Genomic DNA, 22,835 nt, shown 5'->3' on the forward strand with positions numbered 1-22,835 from the left:
GTTGAAGGTGAGACAACTTTCACCATTACTATTCTTACAGGTGAAAGAACCTAGTATGTGATGTTCTGTACACTGGGTGAATGAATGAAAATATTTTGACGTGCAGGGTCTTTAATTAAGATTTACTCGAATTCCTACATTAAATCAATCAATAAATCAAGCAACGGTGCAGGTCCAAAAGCTTATGTTGAAGCTGTATTTGATGGCCAATACTGCCCTCATCTGCTCAGCTTGAGAACTGCATGTAAGACCGCCCAACGCGCAATATAGCCGAGTGATTCCGGATATACACGACGAACGTCGGAGTTTCGGTGTGACGTATGCGCCCGCCCCCGAGTCCCCGCCCCTTCCCCCGCCCGTTCTCTATGCCCCTTCCAGGCTACACACAAGGCTGGAGAGTCTCCGGCAGCACGGCGCGTAACACAACCTACTGACAGCTGCGACTCACAACCAAGGAGGGAAAAGATGGAGCACAGAGACACCGACTTCAACATATTGCTAGCGACCGATTCATACAAGGTACGGTACCCGTGATGGTCTCGGGCGAACGAGGCATTAGGTGAAGGGAGAGTCGTTAAGAGTGAAAATTGACAAAGTCAAGGTGGTTTCATCATCAGTCCCAAGGCCATCACACTGTTCTGTGTGGCCGGTATCCATCGGTTCACCGCAGGCCAAATTAGTTGGGGGAGGGAGAAGAGGGCTGGTACAACAGAGACGGTGTACCACATTCACAATGCAGGCATCCTTTTTTCCCCTAGATTTCATGTAAGATCGCTATTACCATACCAGTCCCCCCCCCTCGGATTGCTAGTCATAATGGTCCGCAGCTAGCTGAGTTAGCTAGCTAGCGCATAGGGAGCGCAAGAGAGAGATGAAGGGTATTGATATTTAAAAAAAGCTAGTATTAGCCCCTAGCTAGCAAGTGCTGTATGAACTGCACATGGGCAAAAGCTCAGTCACACTAGCTCGACGTCGTGTTAGCCACTATAGGGCTAGCTCGCACCACTCATAATGCAATTCATAACTTACGAGAAAACGAAAGTTAAAAAGGAATCACAAGGCAGCTAGACTTTCAAAGCGGGTTTAAGATGTTTGGCAGTGGGTAAGGATTGTAAGTGTTTATACACTGGCTAACGACAAGAAACAACCCGCTGATAACCAACAATATAAACAGAGGACAAATGATCTTAGAGTATTGTTTAAGCTCACGTAGCAAGTGGTTGCCTGGACGGCTGCCAGGTCAACTGCCACATGACACCATTCAGCAATTCGGTGATGCTGATGATAGGAAAGAAAGTCAGAAATGACCGGAGAGGGGAGTATGGGGCTACCAGCAGAGGCAGGAAGCCCAAGTACCTCGACTAAAACCTAGGCTCAGACTGAGCTGTACACCAGCTGAATGAATGAAAAAAAACTTGGTAATGTAGTCTAATGATACAAACTAACATCTTAAATGTATGTGTACATGGATGTACTTTCATTGTGTTTCATTGTGTTATCACTAATGTTAGTGTGGTTTAATTTGCCTACAACATATCTCTTAAGTGTGCTGTTCAGTTATACTTCAATATTTCATGTTCTGTACCCATATATATCAGCTGCATTGCCATATCATAATTTTTTTTTTACTAAGGAAATAAAAAAACAAAATCTTCACTTAAATACCTGCAAAATCTCCCGTCGGTGTGTAATGCACAGTCACACCTTACCTTTCATTTCATCTAAATGAGTGGTTTTGGTTTCATTTCATTGTTTCATTACAGTTTAACTTTCACTATAGGAAAAAAATGAAAGTAAACGTATACCTGATTCTAGAAGTATTGATCGATTGGGATTATTGATGAACAGCCAGCACCACTGCTGACTGGTGTTAAGTGGATGTATATGTATATTATATAGTGTGGGTGTTTTTGTTTTGTTTTTTATGAGCAGAAACATCCCTTTGGAAGAGGTGGCAGTTTCATGTTGAGTGGTTTCTATAAAGTCTTAGCTTTCTGGCACCTCCTTTCATTTTGAACTAAGTCTAAAGTATCTGGATTGACTACCTTAATAAAGGGCATATGTAGTTAACCCCTTTATGAGACATCTACAGGGAAACTCAGTCTAGAGTATCGGATATTTCCTGATGCAACAATTACATAAAGTCCATTAAACCCTCCCACAGAGCTCATATTTCATTGACCCGACTTTATTCAAGTTATTGGAAAACAAAAAGTAGATTTCAAACAAAGACCCAGCATTTTCTGCTCCGCTTCACCACAATGTCAAAAATCAGAATACAGCCGACACACATTTTCATTCATAGAAAACAGTTTTTCCTTGTAACTTTAAGAAAGCTCACAAAGAGCTGCATAATATAAAATAGAAGAAGGCTACAGATGTTTTTGTTAGGTAGCAACAAAGTGTGCTCAAAGTAAAGCACAGCATTGTGTTAGAAGTCGTGTTTTCAGTCAAGTAGTGATAGTTAAAGCCCAGGGAGAAACAGCAAATGCCTGACAAATGACAGTACAGATAAATGTCTCCTCACTGCAGCGCAGGCAAGTTTTACTTGTGTTGCAACACCTGTCACCCAGCTTTACCTTGTATGTGTAGCTTGGCCGTGCATGACCAAAGGGAAAGGTTAATTCAAAGAAATGCTCGCTGGTCTCTCAGAACAACTGAAGGCACACACAGGACATAAAAACAAACTCCACCTGAGCACCTTTGTGTTTTGTGTGCTTGAATTCAAAAGCAAACTCTCTGTCCCAAAGGCACGCCGGCCTATTGTCTGGAAGCATGCATTCAAAAAATCTCTGCTTGTTTGACAGGGAGGAGTTATATTGTGTTCTATTATTAGCACAGATTTTTAAAGAAAAGCCACATTAGTTTGTCACCATGTGACCACATTTGCATATTACACTCTTCTGACCCTTAAATCCTGAGTGAATGGTGGTGAGAAAGTAAGCAGGGATCCAGGGTCTTACATTAAAGTATCTGGGGTTTCATTTTAGCACTTCTTTCTTCTCTTTTTAATGCATCCCCTTGCTCTTATTTTGAAAGTTCGGGTCCTACTGTCCGGCTTAACCCGGCACTTCCTGCTTCATATTTCCTAATCAGAATTGTTGATACCTTTCACCTGGTTCTCCAGCGTGTCTTGATTGGACAGACCAACTGCATGTGTTGTTTGCGTCTTTGAAAACTGGCTGCAAGCTGAAAAGCCACTTCAACAGAGAACTGTTTCACGTGCCACTACGGAGAGGTGATCAAGCCCAGTGTTGCAGAGTAGGATTTTATCTTTGGAACCAGACTAACTGAACTGTCAGTATGTGTTGTTCCATTATTTGTCTTTGAATTGAACTCTTAACTTCAGGTAATGGGACAGTGCCCTGCATGTACTGCATTTCACGCGTGGTGATGATGGAAAAGGTTGTGGTAATAGATTTAAGGAACTTTTGTGAAACGTCCAAGCGTTTTCACAAGGCTGCCTTCATCATCTCCTTCCCAGTCTCTCGAAAGAGCAAAGGAGGAATTACTTGCTGTTTATAGATGGCAACTTGTGTGTGAGAAAATTACTGACATTGCATTAACTTTCTGCGCTGTCATAGACGATAAGCGTAAGTGTATATGTTTGGTGTTTTTGATTTTAATTATCCTGGAATCATTGCACCCTCAGTTAGCTCAGTATCATCAGAGTTTTAAAGGAGGAAGGAAGGAAAAAGAGGAAGCAGATAACAAACCCCAAACCTTACTTCAGTTGCGTTTGTGTCTGATCAGTTTTTTCAGTACAAAACCCAGACTGAATGAGCTTGTCATTGTATAATGAGTACTCAAAATATCATATCCTCAAATTTATGAACCTAGAGCCTGCTTACCAGTTATTCATATATGAAAATAGTAAGATTTACTTAACAAACATCTCCTTAGAGTTAAGAGGTACTGATAAGTGATGGTACTCTGTGGTTTTACCACTACATGCACCTCCTTCCATTACTGATACTGTTACTGTAAAACTGAATTGTGTAACTCAGTTGTTGGTCTTGTTTGTCGTAATTAGGTTCATGTTACAATAGATGGATGTTTTATAATCAAATATTCATGCGTGTCCTCTGCTGACATTTAATAATATTGGACGTACTGCTCGTGCTTTGAAACTCTGATTAGTTTTGCCATTCTAAAGCATTGGTTGTGTGTTTGTGTGTGTATACAGTGGGTGCCAATGAATATGTACACACGTGGTTGCACTCAGTGTCATGTTAAGTGTCTTGACTCTATTTTGAGTCCTCGAAAGCCCAGAGGAAAGGACACATATGGGGGTCAGAGTAACTGAGTAGTTCATTGACATTTATCTCATCTATACTCAATGTGGGTGTCAAGTAGTTTTGTATCTTACTGTATATTTAATGTCTTGATGCATGCTGAGTAATCCGGGTAAGGAACGCCCGAAAAGTTGATTCTCTTCTTCTGGATGTAGCGTTTTCAGTGGGAGAAACATTTTGTCACTCATCCGAGTGACATCTTCAGTCTCAGCTGACTGCAGGTTTCCCCAAACTTTTAAAGAGTGTATTAGCATATTGACTGAAACTAGCCCAATGAATGAACAATGGGCTGTGAGGTCAGTTCTTGACCTTTTATATGGATATTGTCATGACCATTGATCAACAACCACTGATCAATAGCCACGAGTATCATTCACAGAGAGTTGGGGAATGGCTGCAATCACGGCGTTGTAAGATGGCGAAAGATGTTCAGAGATAGCCTTTCTCTTTTCACGTAAATGGCCTCCTTGACTCCGCGGTCAAACCAGCGTTCCTCCCTGTCCAGGATGTGTACATCCTCATCACTGAAAGAGTGGCCACTGGCCTGTAGGTGTGAATAGATTGTAGAGTCCTGGCCTGACGAATTAGCTCTTCTGTGTTGCCAGATCTCCAAAAGTTGATTCTGTTCATCTGGACGTAGCGTTTTCTGGGAAAAGCGTTTCGTCACTCATCCAAGTGACTTCTTCAGTCTCACCTGGCATCTGTTGCCAGATGTTGTTTGGTCGTGGTCATGACCCTTTGCATATTAATGATCAAGATAAAGAACCACCAAACTTGGAAAAAGTGGGAGTCAAACTGGAAATGGAGAACATTCTTTTAGAGTTTCAGTAATGCTTATCAAGTAGTTAGTGTTTTCAGGAAAGTCAGCGTACAAACTGCACGCAAGCTGTTAGTGACCAAAACCATCGCAAGGTGTTTTTTTTTTTTTTTTGCAGCGCTGTAAACTCCTTTGTGAATCAATTTCACATCCTAGCGAAAGCAGACGGCCTACTGCAACCACTTGCCAACCTGTCAGCAATCAAACTTTCCCTAGCAACTGAAGGCTACCACTGAGTCTGCACTGTCTATGAGTTTTTGTGACTGGGCCTTAGCAATCAGTTTCATAGCAACAACTCGCCAACTGGTCATTGAGTACTTATTTTTCCTTGGTGACTAGTGTTTACCAAGGCGATCACCAGCCAGTCTCTAGGTATGTTTGATCAGAGTCTAATGTCTAACAATAATAAATGACTCTTGCTTGTACTGTGACTTGTACTTTGACTGTGTACACATTAGGTTCTCATGTGACACATGATGAGGCAGGAATATAATTTCTAAATGTAAGTGCACTTCAGTTGTGGTAGGAGCGTTGCTGGTAGGAGTTAAACCTTTAGTGCACTCTAGAAATCCATTAGCTCATTTAGGGATTTAATTAATGACTGATGGCTACCACTGACTATGTATCGTCTCCTTTTTGTGAGACTGTATCATATGGGTATGATAGTAGAGTCTGTTATTGAAACATGTCTGGACTTGCCTTAAGCTGTTGACTTGATTGCAGACACTGGGGATTCAATTTTCACTAGAAGTGCACATAAAGCTCCAAACAACTGTTTTATAGAGAAAATGTGTATGTGTGAGATAGGGCTGCCACGATTAGTCGACTAGTCACGATTACGTCGACTATCAAAATCGTCGACGGCTGATTTAATAGTCGACGCGTCGTTTGAAGCTTTGTAAGATCACAAAAGACGCAGGAATGAGTAGTAGGATTTAAGAGTGTAATAACGGACTGAAACAGAAGAGGGCAGCACTGCATGGATGCCAGCTGCCGTTAAACCCTGAAGAAGAAGCTGTGTCCCAGAATTCATAGCGCAGCCCAGCTCAATTTCCAACAACGGCGGCAGCTAGTTAGTTTTAAAATTACTCTTATTATTCTTTTCTGGGTCACAAAATAAACGTAGCTGTGTAAACCTCAAATATTTGCTCAGTTTATCAAGACGCCACATATTTTCAAAAGCGCGCCGACGTTTTCCGGAGACGTCTGTTACCCACTAGCTCAATAGCTAGCTAGGCTCACTAGAGCCCGTGAGAACACCGGACTCCCGGCAAATCGTTTTCAAACCCACCGCCGTCTTTCGCTACTCAGGTTAAACATACATAAGTCACTTAGATAACTTAAACATGTTATTGTTTGGCTTTTTTTAAATTTTATTTGTTCCTGAGTAAATCTGTTTGGCTGAGATTAAAGTTATAGTTTTTACACAGCTGAATAAACGTCAAGCAGACAGCTGATTATCAGAAGTGTGAGATGCTCAGAATTTACTCCGGTGTCCTGTTATATTTTAGATGGCAAGGAGTTTATTAAACTTCACTGAAACAATCTGTAAATTTCATAAACTATAAACTATCATCTTGTCTTTATTTTTAGTTAGCACATACCTTAAACACTTAAAGCTGTAAGCTAATGATAGTTATATATGAGCAGATGCTGCTGGTGCAATATGCTGTACGTTTTACGTCCAGTGGATGATGATCTGATTAGTCGACTAATCGCAAAAATAATCGGTGACTAGTCGACTATCAAAATAATCGTTTGTGGCAGCCCTAGTGTGAGAGACAAATTCGACTTCTTTCTCCCTGAATGTAATTTTTTTTTTTAATGCATGACATTGAAACACTTTTATGAACTGAAATGTTTCATGCAATCAGATAAGTTGTGAAAATGTGTTTATTTGGTAACAAGTTATTGATTCTATGGGATTTCTTCATTTCTGTGGAAGATAAGTTGGGGTTTTTTTCAGTTTGAAAATGCTGCAATTTTCCTTTGCAATCCTATCGACGCCCTGAAATCAAGCAGGGTGTTGGTCATTATGTGTTGGTCCAAATTCCCTGTACACTAAATATTTTGCACAATCTTAAAACACATTGAGATAAAATCAGTTCCTTCGAATGGTGGGCTTGTGCAGTATTGTACAGTGCAAAATGTACAAGATACATTGTGAAACTGGGCTACAGTACAGGCCCATTGCCTCTTGACACTAATGATAAAATCTAGATGAGTCATTTTGCACTGGTGGCATGTTAACACATGCATACTAAATAAAAAATAAAGTAGTTAGTGATCACGTTTGGATGGAGTTTGACTCAATTTAGAAGTGAGTACACCTTCACCAATGTATTTCAGACTGAAATAAGATAAATTGGAGATGTTGTCTTAGTGTTCCTGGATCCAGAAATTTATTCATGCATGGTGTCTAGGGAATTTTCAGCTGTGGCAGAGGTATGCGGTATCAGACTGCTCTTGTTTTAGTTTTCTCCTAACCCGGTTAAACTGGTTAGTCATTGTTTATGGCCAGTCTAATTTGTCTTGTGCTCTGTTTTGGCAGGTAACGCATTATAAACAGTACCCCCCCAACACGAGTAAAGTGTACTCTTACTTCGAGTGCCGCGAGAAGAGGACAGACCCCAGCAAAAACAGAAAAGTCAAATATGACAAAACTGTCTTTTATGGCCTACAGTACATCCTGCACAAATATCTAAAAGGTAAGTTTGCCTTTTGTTTAAGTAAAAGCTCTGTAGCCAGACTAAACAAGTCAACATGACCTTGCAACTAAGTCCAAGCTTCTCAATGGCAAATAAACACAGATGGGAGGGAGTCTGGTCACATGCAGCCACCGCGTTGTGATATTTGCGTAAATAGAAGTGCTTCCAGTCCACTTAAATTAAATAAGGGTAACAGTTCAATACTTAAATCACACAACCAAGACATGGAAGCAAGCTGTGCACATGATGTTATGGTTCTAGTGCTGTGAATGCAGTTTACACAACCGCTATTTTGCTGTGGTCCAGCAAGCCTCAGTCTCTAGTCAGGCGAAAGATTTTTACTGGTTAATAAAAAAAAATTAAGTGTAGCTGAAAAAGTCGACATCCAGACTTTGGAGGGCCTTTTATAGTACTTGATTGGTCCCTGTGGGAGCACTCTATTGTTTTGGCCTTCCCTCTACAGGGCAAGGTCAGCATACAGGGAAAGTTGCAGAGCAGTGTGCCTAAGGCTTTTCAAAGTCATTGCTTTGCTGAAGGACACTTCAGCAGGGCAGGTGGTTTCTATCGAGTCCTGGAGCAACAGTTCTTTTATTCATTCGAAAAACAGCAAGGCTGCAGCGTGCTGCTTCACATTGATTAGGCCGTACAAAACAAACATACCACAAAAGAATCCAGGTTGGGAAAGAAATGAGAAAACAAGACCAGCCTGAAATAAGCCCAAAACACTTTATGCCCTAATTAACTCAAGATGATTAACGCTGACGCTCACGTCCTGAGAGGCAAAAGAGAGGGCAAGAGAGAGTGTCGAAAGAATGCATCTCCCTCATGTCTGTTAAGCGGATTTCATGGTGTGGTAACAGAGGTGTGGAGAGAGTGCAACGGATAACAGAGAACAGAGACGGAGAGGACAAAAGCACAGCTGCTCTTTCGCTGTCCGAGGGAGAAAAGCTGGCTCGGCAGAGCATCGCTCGGAGCACAGCGATTAGGCCATCTACCAGCGATGCATCCTCGATCCTCTAACAGAATTAATTTCATGAGCAAGTGAAAGTTAAAAAAAAAAAGACCCTCTGTTTACCCAAAGCTACAAGAAAACCTCACCATTCAGAGAATTTAACCCGATAATGCATTGTTGAAAGAGGGTTACATTAAAGTAGCTTAGTATAAAATCTAGAAACAAAAGAAAGCAGCTAGCTCCACTTACAGTTCATGATTTTATAAATATCGATAAAAATGCTTGCACACACATGTAACACTTTTTTTATTTCTCAGACTGTCAGACCTTTCTTTTGCATTTCCTAATAAACCACAGTATCCCCTTAGAGATCCTTTCCCATCTGTGGTATGCTGTGTTTAATAGTTTCCATGAACTAGAAACTAGTCAGACTTGAATTGAGACAAGGATGTAGTTTGTGTCACATGTTTTCCAAACAAAGATGCCTTCTCAGCAGCTTCAAATTTGATTATCGTGGTGGACAGTAGAGAAGCACACCAGTGCTGCGGTGTTTGTTTCACCAACCTCTTTGTCTGTACTGTCTCCCGCTTCCTCCTTTATTCCCCACCTACTTCCTGCTCTCCAGGAAAAGTAGTGACTCCAGAGAAGATTCAAGAGGCGAAGGAGGTCTACAGGGAACACTTCCAGGATGATGTTTTTAATGAGAAGGGGTGGACTTATATTTTGGAGGTAAGAGATTACTGAAAGATTTTTGTCTTTTTTCCTATATGATGAAACATTTTTATAGGTATATTTGTAGACAGGTTTCCTAAACAATACAGAGTGTTTCAGGAAATGGTTTATTAAGGAAAAAATTGTGTATACATGTAAACAAGCACATCGTAATGTTACCACATGAAACACTGTGGTGTTGATGTGTCGCGCATCAGAGAAGCTAGAGGTCACCAGGAGATTTGGTGTGTTGCTAGAAAACTGTTTTAAGGCAATTTTTTATTTTATTTTTTTATAATTAAAAACTAGTTGTTTAAAAAAATCATTACTAAAAAGGATGCCACTATCAGATGCTCGTTTGCAGCAATACAGACACAAAACTGTCATGGCCTCCTCCGTTTGACACATCACAGTACCAGACCAACAGGAACACACACTCAGCCCCTCCCCCTCACTAGCAGCACTATATGAGGAATTCTGAGGGGTCAGTAAAGCATCAGTTTCAACAACATTAGTTAATTTGAATGGTATATGTTAGCCTTAGCCATCTAACTATTAGCAATTATTAGTTAGTCAAAGTAGTGGCTACGGCTAATAATAAAATAATATCGTTAATGTTGTTGCTAGGAAACAAACATTTAATCTTCTGTGTTTGTAATATTAATACATGGTTCATTTCACTGGATAATGTATTATTTGTGTGTAGAAGGTGTTAGGTTTAACAGACGCAAAGAAAAGTCTAAACGTCTACTAACAAATAAACAAAAATAGTAAGAACCTACTTTACAGATTCCACTCTAACTGCAATTAAAATATAGTGCTGAGCCAAGTACAGCACAACCTCAGGCAACCAAAAATACAGTTTTTTTGCTTTTGTTTTTTCTGATAGAAATGTGTACCTTACTGTTATGTCCTCGATGGAATTTGTTGTGTTTTTTTTTTTTCTTTTTTGTTTGTTTGTTTTATTTAAACTGAATTATGCAAACCTAATCGACAATTTAAAACTATGGAAATGAACATAATACTTCCCTTTAATTTACTTTTCCCTCCAAGTAAATGGCTTACCTCTGAAAATCTTTTGCTATAGCTTAGATATAAATCTGTTAATATATCCAGGAAGGTGATGCTGGTAACCTTATATATTTGTGTGCATTTCTTTGTGTTTACAGAAATACAACGGACACCTGCCCATTGAAATCAAGGCGGTGCCAGAGGGGAGTGTCATTCCTCGAGGCAATGTTTTGTTCACAGTGGAGAGCACAGACCCCGAATGCTACTGGCTCACTAACTGGGTGGAGGTACGTTTGGTTCATGGACACGAGTCAGGGTGGGATCTGAGAGGGCCCTGACATGACATGTTTTATTCATTTATGGATTTGAGGTGTACTTTTTATGTGTAAGCTATAACAAAAAACAGAATTTTGACTGTTGTTTAAATCTGTCTTGTGGGGTTCTGTTGCTTTTCAGTGTAATGCTAAATCACAGGAGAACCCCTTCACAGTGTAACTACTGGAAGAGCTCTATCAAGTTAAAAGCCCTCGTAAATTTCATACCCCTGTGCCCTCAAATAGCAGTGAAATGTTTTATGTGCTCAACACATTGCTACTAAAACTACATTGCTAGGCTTAGCGATACCATTTAATGGTTATTTGATAATTAATAGAAGAAGGAAGACATTAGCAACGTTTAGGTCCCATTTATTACAATAGAGAGGTAATAGTTTTATAAAAGCCATAAACAATTTAGTTTGGCAGCATGCCCTGTGACACTTCATGATTTCTTAAATCTCACAGAGTTGCAATTCTGCCATAGTTTATAGCCTAATACCCACTTGGAGACGTACTTGTGTTACAACTGCAGCAAAAGTATAGTGTAGAGATTTCATTGAGTAGTCAAAGAATGTAGTAGTAATAGGCTCACATGGTCATTGTTGTACACTTACACTTCTTTGACGCCAAAAAAAAGAAGTGTAAATTGAGTTTTGTATGCTGCAGACTGAAACAGCTCAGTGGTTCTGAAAAATACACTTAATCGCTTCTTTGTTGAGAGCACGGTGAAAATATTGATACCACTTTGGTGGCTCCGTAAAAGGCATGCAAAAGCCACCTACCAGCCCATTTTAAACTCATTAACTACAACATAATGCGTGATCCCTTTTATTTAAAAGTCAGGGTGAGGAGCTGGCTCCACTCGAGACTATACAAGACTGCCATGAACTGATATGCTGCACATCAACAGAATAACCTGAGCATATACTGTTAATGTGATTATTTATATCTTCAAAACAAATCTACCAATGTCAGATATATGGTGTCTAGTTCAGTTAGAGCTAGCTGGATAGCCAGGCCTGCATCACTTTTGAGTATTATTGCTTTGTATATTTACAGAATTTATTGCTGTCCAAAATGAACATGACTTTTTGCTTCATGACTTAGTATCATGGAACTATGGTCACTTAGTATTTTATCTAGTAGTATTGTTAGCAAGAAAGCTAAAGTTAGCCTTGGGGCATTAATGTGGAAATTATTGATTTGTTGTCTTACTGTATTGATTGTAGTGCATATATGAATATATGTCTGTATCTAACCCATCTCCTCTTCAACGGGTTCGACTAATTTCAACTAATCTTTGCACAGACATCGTCACACATGCTGCTATTATGTTTGTAAAAAATGGTAATTGTATTTAATTTTTATATTTCAAGTTATATTATCTGATTACGTTTATGTACATCGCTTATACGTAACTAAACAGTCAACAAAATTTGTGCCTGTGGTGTTGAGTCAACACTAAATACAGGATGGAGATTTTCAAAAAGCTGATGAAGTTAAAGTTATTGGTTAGCCCTAGTTATAGCTAGGTGGCTAGCAAGCTATTGCTAGGTTTTTTTAGATTAGATTATTTTTTGCTACTAAAAAAGATGATTGGGAGGGGGCTGTTGTGACCCTCAGAAGTAAAGCATGGCGCCTGTAGGTGTTGAATACCCCACTGCTGTAGTTTTCCCAGTGTTTGTCACTCATCTGATTAGATGAGATTCATTGTATAAAAACTTAACCTAATATTAGTTATCGTATAGCTAATAGCAGTATTGCTAGTTTGCAAATGTAGCAGCTGGCTAGATCATCTTAGCTTACTCCCTGGCTAAAGTTGTTTCTGGCAAAATGCTATCTTGTCTTTCTGTTCAGTGTTTGTTGGCGGTGAAAGCTTGTTGATTTGCGGACTCCGTTCATTAGCTAATGTTAGCAGGTCATCGACTTTCCCAAAGTCAGTGAAGAAGCTTTTAAATAGCAGGGAAGAGCTAGTTTTTTGAGATTATATCATATTTGATTTTGTCTTGTAATGATGTCATATTTTACCTTTGTTCACAGCCAGACTACCTGTGCTTTTCCTGATTCTACTATTTGTTCTACGATGATCTAATTAGCTTTAGTTTTATTTTTTACTACACAGACGAATGATGTCACTATTTCCATCTAACAAATAAGCATATTTAGCAAATGTCTTGTAACCATACTGTAGGTTTCACAAATAATTCACATAAAATTCCAGAGAAAGTTAAGTAGATTTGAGTGACTTTATTCTGGTAGTTTGAGTACTGCATTTTTACACTGAGCTGATCCACAGTGTGACTCTGAGATCAGGATTATCATGAACTTAATGCTGCATGAACAGGCTGTCCTCAATGACTCGGCGGAACAAGCACTTTCTTGCACTTCACTTTCACTTTCTGTTCTTCTGACTGCTGTCGTGTCTCGTGCTGTTTTTGTTTTTTTCACCATGTCAAACCAGTTCATAAATATCACGTTTGACTGCTCCTACAAATGAATCACGCCGTGATTAATCAGAAACGGCATTCTTTTGTTTGTCTGTTGATGCAAAAAAGCTTTTTATAATCTATATGCACACACTTACCAGCATATTAGTATGTTCAGAAAGTCTAATGTATCCTGAAAGTGGTCTGCGTTTGGAGCTATTATGTGACGCGCACACTCTCGACTCTGTAATGGCATAGTACTTGGAGGTCACCTACAGCCAAGAGCACTGTGACGACACGTCCACAAACCCATTTATACACACACTTGGTAAGTTTCTCTGGTTGATTTAAATACACACATAAACAGACACACACGGGGGTCGTTCTTCATGGCTGTGAAGTAAAATTAGCCACAGACTGGTGTCCTTGAGCTGCGTCACTAGGTCATACTCTATTTATCTCTTTCCCTTTCACTCTTGCTGTCCCTTCTTGTTTCGCTTTTCTCATTTTCTTCTTTGTCACATCATTTTTTCCCCTTTCTTCTCTATTGCTTTCTTGTCCTTTTTATTTATTTATTTTTTGCCATTGCCTTCCCCATTCTCATCCCGCTCTGTGGTTCCTTATCGCCGTCCATTTTGTTCTGGGACATTGACAGAGTAGTTGTGTTGTTGTTGTGTGTAGGGTGTGCATTCCTTCTTAGTGTTGCTTTTACTGCCCCTCCATTTTACCGTGGCAGCAAGTATCCTTTACAAACTGTCGCCTGACAATGATAGAAAAATTGCAGTGTAACAATGCTTACACTGTACTTAATCTTTTACCACACAAATGTAGAATTGGTTATAACTACTACATGCCCATGCTACAGTGTTGTTTGATCTGTTTGTGCAGTTGGCAAACCGATACTCTTAATCACACTGAAAAAAGTTGCAAAAAAGATGGCGTTTGTATGATTAAAAACAGGCATTTTAGCACCCCGCTAGGTGTGTATCATTTGGCTTTTGTAGATAAAAATGCCATAAGATGCTTTTATAAGGTATAATATGTGTATAAAGGCTCAAAACAGGGTGATTAAGCCTGTTGCCATGCAACACAATGTCATCTTGACATCATAAAATCCCATGCGTAACTCAACTTTTCTAAGATATAAATTAGATGTTACTGTTGTGAAATAAAAAAATGATACGGTTCTTTTAAACAGTGTTATTAGTGCATAAATGCTACCAGTGGGTCATTTTAACCTGTTCCTTCTAGGCAACAAAAGGACATGATAATGTGTGATATAAATAAGAACTTTCAGTGGCCTGTGCAAAGTTTGGTTGCTCAACTGCTTATAGTCGAGGAGGAGTTTGCGGACAAGGAAACAAACACGCACATGCGCGTTTTTGTTTTATTGTAAGAAATTTACAGCTCAAGCTTTATGTGTACCTCTATGAAGGTGGAGAGTGGGGATATTTTGGTCTTCCTGAAACCCCTACAAGAGCTATTTAAGTGCTGAGACTCGTTTTAAAGGTTAGGGCTAGCATTAGCATTAAAGGACAGGGTCGGGGGCTAAATGTCAGTGAATGTCCTCGCAGAGATAGCCTTACAAATGCATGTCTGTGTGCGTACACATGGACTTTGGACTTTCTTTGGCAGTCACATGAGTCCATATTATGGAATTATAATTAGGCTGGGGATGCATGTGACCTGCTCAGTGTTATAAGGTAGAAACACACCGCATAGTGTTAGGAGGCACAAAGAGTGTGAGCTAGGTAAACAGAGAATTTTTATAGCCTTAGTTATATTTAGAGTTTTAGTCTTGCTTGGTGTGTTTATCTGCTGTTAATGAGGTTCAGCCTACATAGCATAGTACTTGGTTGTCATTCCTAACATGAAATGTTTAAATCGCAGTAAGCAGTTACATAGTGTTAGTTTAGCGCTCTTGTTCATAATCCTCTTGTCACCATATTCCACAGGTTTCTCTTTCTATCAAACTTTTTCTGCATCATCTGTTCTTACTGCAGCTTAAATCTGATGATTGCTTTGACAAAATGGATTTTGAATTTACAAGGAGGAGAGCTTTAGAAAGCGAGGGCAAAACACTGACTGGCAGATCTTCACAGAATCACGCTCTATGCTTCAGACTGCAGGAACGAACTATGTATTCCTAAAATTTCCCAGGTGGTGGAGAGTACAGATAAGCCACTTGTTTTCATATTAAAGTCATTGACTGTGGTCCAGAGTTGACATGAAGCAACAAGGAATGTGCTTTTCCCAGAGTTTGTCTTTGGTGAATGAGCAGGCCGCTGTGATCCCTCTGAGCCTGTTAGTTTGGGGTTTTAGTACCATTTAAATATTGGGAAAGCAGAAGAATTGGGCCAGACATTCACCGGTCTGTTGCCTGCAGGGGAAAAAAAACTTGACTATGCTTGCTTTTTTCTTTTTTGCTCACCATTAACTGTTATGAATATTTAGTCCGATAACCTGCTTGTTTGCTATAATAAATGCACATGGAAAAACTTAGAGCATAATGACACCCTGAACAATTTATAAATATCCAGTAAAGTGAACTGAACTCTCCTTTCTTTCTCCGTCAGACCATCCTGGTTCAGATCTGGTATCCCATCACTGTGGCGACCAACTCTAGAGAGCAAAAGAAGATCCTTGCCAAGTACCTCTTAGAGACTTCGGGGAATTTGGAGGGGCTGGAGTATAAACTACATGACTTCGGCTACAGAGGCGTGTCCTCACAAGAGGTATGGAGAAAGCTAAAGATTTAAATCTGGTTAATTTAAGGACAAGGACAATAAAGCTCATCAGAGATTTCAAAAACAAAGAAAATTAAGACTTGGTCTAGTCCACATTTTGCTCTCCCTTGCAAACGCAAGGTTTGAACAGGAGGTGGGCGGGGCTTCTCTGCTCAAAGCCATCAAAGAGCATCTGCAATTGCAAATCTATAAATGAGAAAATAAGGGGAAACATTATTTCCACTTTAAGGTTGTTTACAGCACTTCAAGGTCCCTAACCCCCACCCTATCCTCTTTATTCACAGACTGCTGGCATAGGAGCCTCCGCCCATCTGGTCAACTTCAAGGGCACAGACACGGTCGCTGGCATCGGAGTCATTAAGAAGTACTATGGCACCAAGGACCCTGTGCCAGGCTTCTCAGTGCCCGCTGCCGAGCACAGGTACACACACGCTTTACTTTACTGGCCTTATTTATTTAGTGTTAATCTGTAAAGGACTTTATGTTCCTGCTTAGAGATGGAATATTTGTCTGTGCAGTCTACCGTTCTGAGCTGTGTTTTATTGCAGATACGACCGCACAGTTTAGAGATTTACTTCCAGACTCCATGTAATGACGGGTGTCTGAGAAACACTGCTTTCAAGGGACTCCCAAGATTTACACAAACTTTAAGCAGCTCATGCAGGTTGCTAAATTACTGCACACAGTTTTAATTATCTGCATTTAGGCCACACATTCACCTGTTCTCTTGGAAAATCTCAGCTGTCTTCATCTGTATTGCTGCTTTTGATGAAATGGTGCACAGTTTGGCCAAGAGCCAGCTTTTCATCCACAGAGAAGGAAACTCTCTTCAAATAACACCTAATTATGTGCCAAAGCTGTTGATGTAGAGATGTTTGTCAGCCAGAGTGAATATTTATTCAACATTTGGCTCATGATGGTGTTAATTTTCTCTCCTGACTTGTGCTTGGTCACCCTCGCAGTCATTATCTGGTTCGTCTATTTCATTCGGTGAATTGTGCTGTGATTAGCTGGAAGTGAGAGTTTTGATTGGCTGCTGCCCCGGCGCACATCTCTCTCATTTATCCTGCTTGCAGACACCTCTCCCTTTCTGTTTCGCTCTCATGCGCGCACACACAGCAGCTTCCTACTGGCCGCCAGCGCTGTTACTGCTGCACCAGCGCACCCTTCTTCCCCATACCAGTGCATTGTGGGATAGTGGCTGGAGTTGTTATAGCAACTGTTATGCAATGGCCTCCCTCCTGAAATCGGTTTCGTTTCTACCTCCTCGGTGGGAGGAGTCGCAGTGATATTCCAGAGGAAAAGGGAGGGTTGATTTTTTTTTTTTTAGAGAAAAGGTGTGTCACCCTTAGTTTGAAGAAATCAGTGCCAGCAGTGTGTGCACACTGCACACGTTTCATGTATTGGGGTTGTGCCAAGAAGCTCAGGAGCTGCAGCGCATTAAACTAAAATTATCTTCAGGGCCAAGTTGGATTCTGGAACAACACAATGGAGAGAGCACCAAATCCTTAAAACAAAGCAACATGATCATTACAAGCATCTGCTGTCCAAGACCTAATAAGCCTAAAGTCCAGATCTTCATGTTTTTCTGCACTTTTCCATTTACCTTACCTTATTATCATGGTGCGTGATGCATTAACATTAATATTTGATGTATTCATCAGGAGCTCTGTGTGGGTTCTATCACCTTTTTCTCCTTGTCTGACTCTACACTGGTGATGCTAGGCGATGCAGAAGAACGCCAGCATCAGAAGTACACACAGCTGTTGTACAGTACCTGTAAGATCACATTTGGGCTCGTCTTAGACTAAAACCTGGAGTGCAGCGCCCTCTTCTGAACACTCTGAGACATTATCACTCAATCACTGTGTTTGGTCTTTCCTGTCTTACTCTTCTTCAGATGTATATTTAATAGCTCTTCCATTCTCTCTGCAGTACCATCACAGCGTGGGGGAAAGACCATGAAAAAGATGCCTTCGAGCACATCATCAAGCAGTTTCCCAGCGTGCCTGTGTCCATAGTCAGCGACAGCTACGACATCTACAACGCCTGCGAGAAGATTTGGGGAGAAGACCTGCGGGCGCTGATCGAGATGCGCAGCGCAGACGCCCCGCTCGTCGTTCGACCAGACTCAGGAAACCCGCTCGATACGGTTTTGAAGGTGCGGTCACACAAATGGCTTTACTTTCATTTATACTCTTTAACCCAGCCAGGAAACTCAACTTTTCCTCTCTGTACCTCCTCCTCCATCCTCTCTTCTTTGACTGTTTACAGGTTTTGGAGATTCTAGGGAAGAAGTTTGCACCAAAGGAGAACTCTAAAGGGTTCAAGGTTCTCCCTCCTTACATTAGAGTCATACAAGGAGATGGAGTGGATATCAACACACTGCAAGAGGTACAGGCACATGGCGCCAGCTGTTCAAAGTTTGAAGGCAGCAGCAAGGTTTGATTGTGTGTATTTGTTTCCCAGATTGTGGAGGGAATGAAGCAACACAGATGGTCCATTGAGAACATTACCTTCGGGTCCGGAGGGGCTCTGCTGCAGAAACTGACCAGAGATCTGCTCAACTGCTCATTCAAATGCAGCTACGTGGTCACTAACGGACTAGGGGTGAGGACCGGGTGAATGGGTCTACATTTGTTAGGTGGCTTTGTAGCTGTTTAAGTGCACTTTCTGGAAATCTTTATTTATTCATCCATGATCCCAGGCAGACTTTTCAGGGATGTCCTTTCTGTTTCAGTGTGACATAGATCTTTTTGTGCTGTATCTCAGGTGAACGTGTTCAAGGATCCGGTGGCAGACCCCAACAAGAGGTCGAAGAAAGGTCGTCTGTCTCTACACCGGACCCAGAGCGGAGACTTTGTCACTCTGGAGGAGGGCAAGGGCGATCTGGAGGAGTATGGCGTGGTGAGTTCACACAAACCCTTTTCTTTACTCAATTGTTTTGATTGTTCACATGTAATTTGATTTCATACGAACACTGCCGTTCTCACTTTTGTTGTTGTTTTGTCTTTACCCTTTCCTCCAGGACCTGTTGCACACTGTCTTTCGTAATGGGAAGATTGTGAAGACGTACACATTTGACGAAGTCAGAGACAATGCTAAGCTCAAAGAGAGCGAGCTTGAAGAGCTGCTGCACTGAGTGCAGTCCTGCTAATCCCCACATAATATCCAAACCCCCCACCCTCCAAAAAAATATCCTTTTCCTTTCAATCTTTCACCTGTAGGCTTCCATTGTCACCCTAGAGAATGGAGGTAGTGTGCACTGTTGATAGACCCCACTTTTTAAGCCTGAGAATCCCTCAGTGTGTCCCTATAAACTCCAGATTTCCTTAAAATTCCTGAATTTTCACCCTCTGTTCTCCAGCCGAGTGGGGAAACTTTAAAAACGCCTCAGATCAGTGACAAAGCCCTTTAGAGTCGGGGGGTGGGGGTGGGAGGCGGGAACAGAAGGAAAATGTGTTGTTGTGAGCAAAAGAAAAAGATGTGAGAGAAGTTGTGATGTTAGAACATTCAAATCCTTGTGCTACTGCCCTAAGTTGATCACCAGCGCGTTGCACTGATAGGCCGGCTACATTGCAGCTTAATGAATATGTTGGTCCGGCTGCTGGTAGGAGGCGTGGCGACAGACCTTTTCCCGTGACGCCACACGCGCGAGGGCGCTTGAGATGATTGTAGGTTTTTTTGAATGAGCATTTCGACGAATGCACCTGAGATGAGTGAGAAAGAACCTGGCGGAAGCCACACCCACACGAGTTAACATTCTCCATGTATCCTGTACAGAACTGTTTAGAAAAAAAAAAAATACATGTCTGAATCTACTTAGCGTTGTCTTTTATGTGAAGCAAGAAAACGATCACGGTATATCACAATGCACCGATTACACTTGGACTTAAGGAAAAATCATGAACGCTTGGACTTGGAGCACGAGTAATGAAAGGTTAATTTCCTCCAAAGTTCTTGCTTTTTAATAGTTACAATTAATAAATAAACAAAACGAATTACAATAGGCCAATATTTAAGTCAAGTACTCCCACTGTCCCACCACAAAATTATTGGTGCATCTCTGGAGGTATATCTGATCATTTACTTACTGTTATGTTGCCCACAGCGCGTTCCCATCATGAAGGTTTGATCTACAATCCAAATCACACCCCACAAATCACAAATGGAGGAAGACTGAGTTTAATAAATCACTTTTTTTTTTTCTTTCTTTGTAATTCTTATTGATTTTTCAGATTCAGGTTTGATTACATTCAAATAATCATTCAGTAATAGACATTTAAATCGATCGGAAATTAAAAAGGCCCAGAGATTAGATGGTTCCCACTGAACTTTAACGAGTGGGGTTTTTTGGACTAGGTCTTCATGATGGTGAATGGCCACTCTTTGCTGTTAATCAGACCAAGAGTTGATGTGAAAAAAATATACATTGCAGAAATCGTCTTCACTGGAATGAAGAGGACAAAAACCTTATGCGTTTCTGAAAGATGACGTGCATATATGTGGCGCCTTGGCTGAGATGTTTGTTCGGTGTTGGTTCTGATGTCTTTGTGTGTGTGAATGTGAGTGAGTGTGTGTGTGTGGGGGGGGGGGTGAGAGAGACGTTTTCTTCCTTTAAACGACTGTGTGCTATTCCTTTTTCTGCAAATGTGCTTGTTTGTCGTGGGAATAAAACAACATTCTTCCCGGCCTTTTATTCTGAAAGGAGACGTTGTGACAGTCTAGTGGAGAGTTAGTTTAACTTTTTGGCAAACAAGAGGTTTATAAATGAAAAAATGAAAAAATTAAAAAAGCGAGAGTACTTTCTGACACTAACATGCACCAGCTATGCATTGGTAGTCGGTGGAGCATAGTTGCTGGTCAGAAAAGCATTTCCCCTTAGTATCACTGCCTTAACTTTTGAAGGGGAGGAATGGTTTGGATTTATTGCCCTGGTGTAAATGGGGGTTTCGCTTTCGGAGTTGATCAACTTTCCATTCAGAGCATCTTAGCCAGATTGTGGTGGGTGTCATTTCCTGAGTTGGCCTTTTTCAGAGTGAAGGGATTTTTCTAGTAGAGCGCTAGGAGCTGGTGACATCACAGGACAAAGAGAGTTGCGTTTTTGTTAATAGCAGTCGCCAAGTTGTGAAAGTACCAGAGTGACTTATCTCAGTACAGTCCACAGGAGATAAATCCTTTGGTGCGCCTCATAATTCACGTAGCGCCACCAAAAGGATTACATTTGAAGCTCTCGGGTTTGTGGACTGCCATTTGTGATTCCTTCCACGGGGTTGATTTAGTCGTAATCACATGACACTGTAATCGTGAGCGTTGCTGGTAATTCAGGCTCAAAGGCACTCTCACAGAGCTGCTGCCCCGGCTGTAGGCTGTCTTGTTTAAACTTTAAAGCCTCCAGGTGGTAATTTGTTCCCGCTCTTCAGACACTCAGCTGCTTCACATTCATAACTTCACACGCTACGCCCTCTGGGAGCTCCACAGAGCCGCAGCAGCCTCACCGGAGCTATTAGAGCATCAGCGACCTCCTTTTTTTTTTTTCTTTCTTTCTTTCTTAAAGGTTCCCTCACAGACACTGACCCTGCTCCCCCCCCATGTAACCAACCTTGATAACGCCTGTGATGTCACCAACTCCCATTCCTCTCCACTGGCTCAGAGCCATCGCGCTCAAACACAGACAAGCTGAGCGAATCACACACTGATACAACATCGGACCGTTATTCAATCTTCCTGTTTTGTTTTGTTTTTTTCCTTCTTCCCGCTGCTGTTATCCGTGAGGTCATGTCATCCAGCAAGTAATGAACCTGTAGTCCTTTTACATTCAGTAAAATTTTCATTTTACTATTTTGATACTGTCTCGGTTCTTACCTCAGAGAGATATTATTTTGTATGACAAAGGAAAACAAAAACAAAACCAATAATATGCCAGAAATCTAGCGGTAAATATCCTTATTTACAACTGATGCGGCCATACTGCCTTCTCACTTGTACATAAAAACAAGTAGTTTGACTGAAAGTGGAGAGGGCAAGTTAGGGGAGACGACCACACTTGATGAAATTATTATTTTTGTCAAAACGATCATTTTTGTACCAACAGAAGAATATCCAAAACTGCTTGACAGACCTAGCAGTGCGACTGTCGAGCTTTTAGCTTCTGTTTGTGTGGGCGTGTGGTCCGGTGGGAGTGCTCTGTGTGTGCGTGTAATGAATGAAAGTGTTTGTGGATACTATTTTTTTTTTTTCCTCTCTCTGTTGTTGTTGTTTTACTTGTATGTATATGTTGATTGTTCCAAATTCTCTCCCAGCACAAATGATATTTTAACTAACATAACATGCTATGTTGTCAACAATACATTGATTAAAGATGCCACCCTGTCAGTTTGAAGTGCTTCATTTATCGCGCCTCCTTTTTGTTTTTCCATTGATAGCGTTGGCCTTTCCAACAAGTGCCTCCGAAACGACTTAACAGCCCTAATGCAGAGACAGCTGGGAGGCTGTGTGAAATGTACATTAAAAACACAAAGTAGTGAATATGGAATCTTACAGAGCCGCTTTTGATTCACAGAAGAACACAGAAAACACATCACATGTTTAAAAATGAGCAAATATACCATTTTAGGAAAAGTATTGGCTCGTCACATTCACTGAATTTGATGGCAGCGTTACAAAATACTTGCGACAGGGCCATGTTTACTGCTGTGTAACGACAGTCTGGGAACTGAAAAGACCAGCTGCTGGAATTCTGGGAGAGGAATGTTTTCCAATTCTTGTTTGAAGGCTTCAGCTGGTGAGAAGTCTGGTCTGCAGGCAGGCCAATTCAGCACCCGGACTCTTCTACTATGAAGCCATGCTGT

At 41.0% G+C, this 22,835-nt stretch overlaps 1 protein-coding gene across 1 annotated transcript; it reads left to right on the forward strand.

Moving 5' to 3' along the window:
• Positions 1-362: 362 nt before the first annotated feature.
• nampt1 (nicotinamide phosphoribosyltransferase 1) lies at positions 363-20,765 on the forward strand. The gene is made up of 11 exons (XM_005725250.1): positions 363-519; positions 7,664-7,820; positions 9,398-9,501; positions 10,653-10,781; positions 15,814-15,972; positions 16,269-16,405; positions 17,920-18,145; positions 18,259-18,378; positions 18,454-18,594; positions 18,757-18,891; positions 19,013-20,765. The coding sequence occupies exons 1-11, from the start codon at positions 466-468 to the stop codon at positions 19,124-19,126; spliced, it is 1,476 nt and encodes a 491-aa protein (XP_005725307.1). The 5' UTR covers positions 363-465; the 3' UTR covers positions 19,127-20,765.
• The last annotated feature ends 2,070 nt before the right edge of the window (positions 20,766-22,835 follow it).

This window comes from Pundamilia nyererei, unplaced genomic scaffold, assembly GCF_000239375.1.
Source record: "Pundamilia nyererei isolate P.nyererei 1_Seehausen unplaced genomic scaffold, PunNye1.0 scaffold00014, whole genome shotgun sequence".
NCBI lineage: Eukaryota > Metazoa > Chordata > Actinopteri > Cichliformes > Cichlidae > Pundamilia > Pundamilia nyererei.

Coding starts and splice junctions, on each gene's coding strand:
- nampt1 (XM_005725250.1), top strand. CDS start 466: ATGGAGCACAGAGACACCGACTTCAACATATTGCTAGCGACCGATTCA. Junction 18,146..18,258: donor CGCTCGATACGGTTTTGAAG/GTGCGGTCACAC, acceptor GACTGTTTACAG/GTTTTGGAGATTCTAGGGAA. Junction 18,595..18,756: donor TGGTCACTAACGGACTAGGG/GTGAGGACCGGG, acceptor GCTGTATCTCAG/GTGAACGTGTTCAAGGATCC.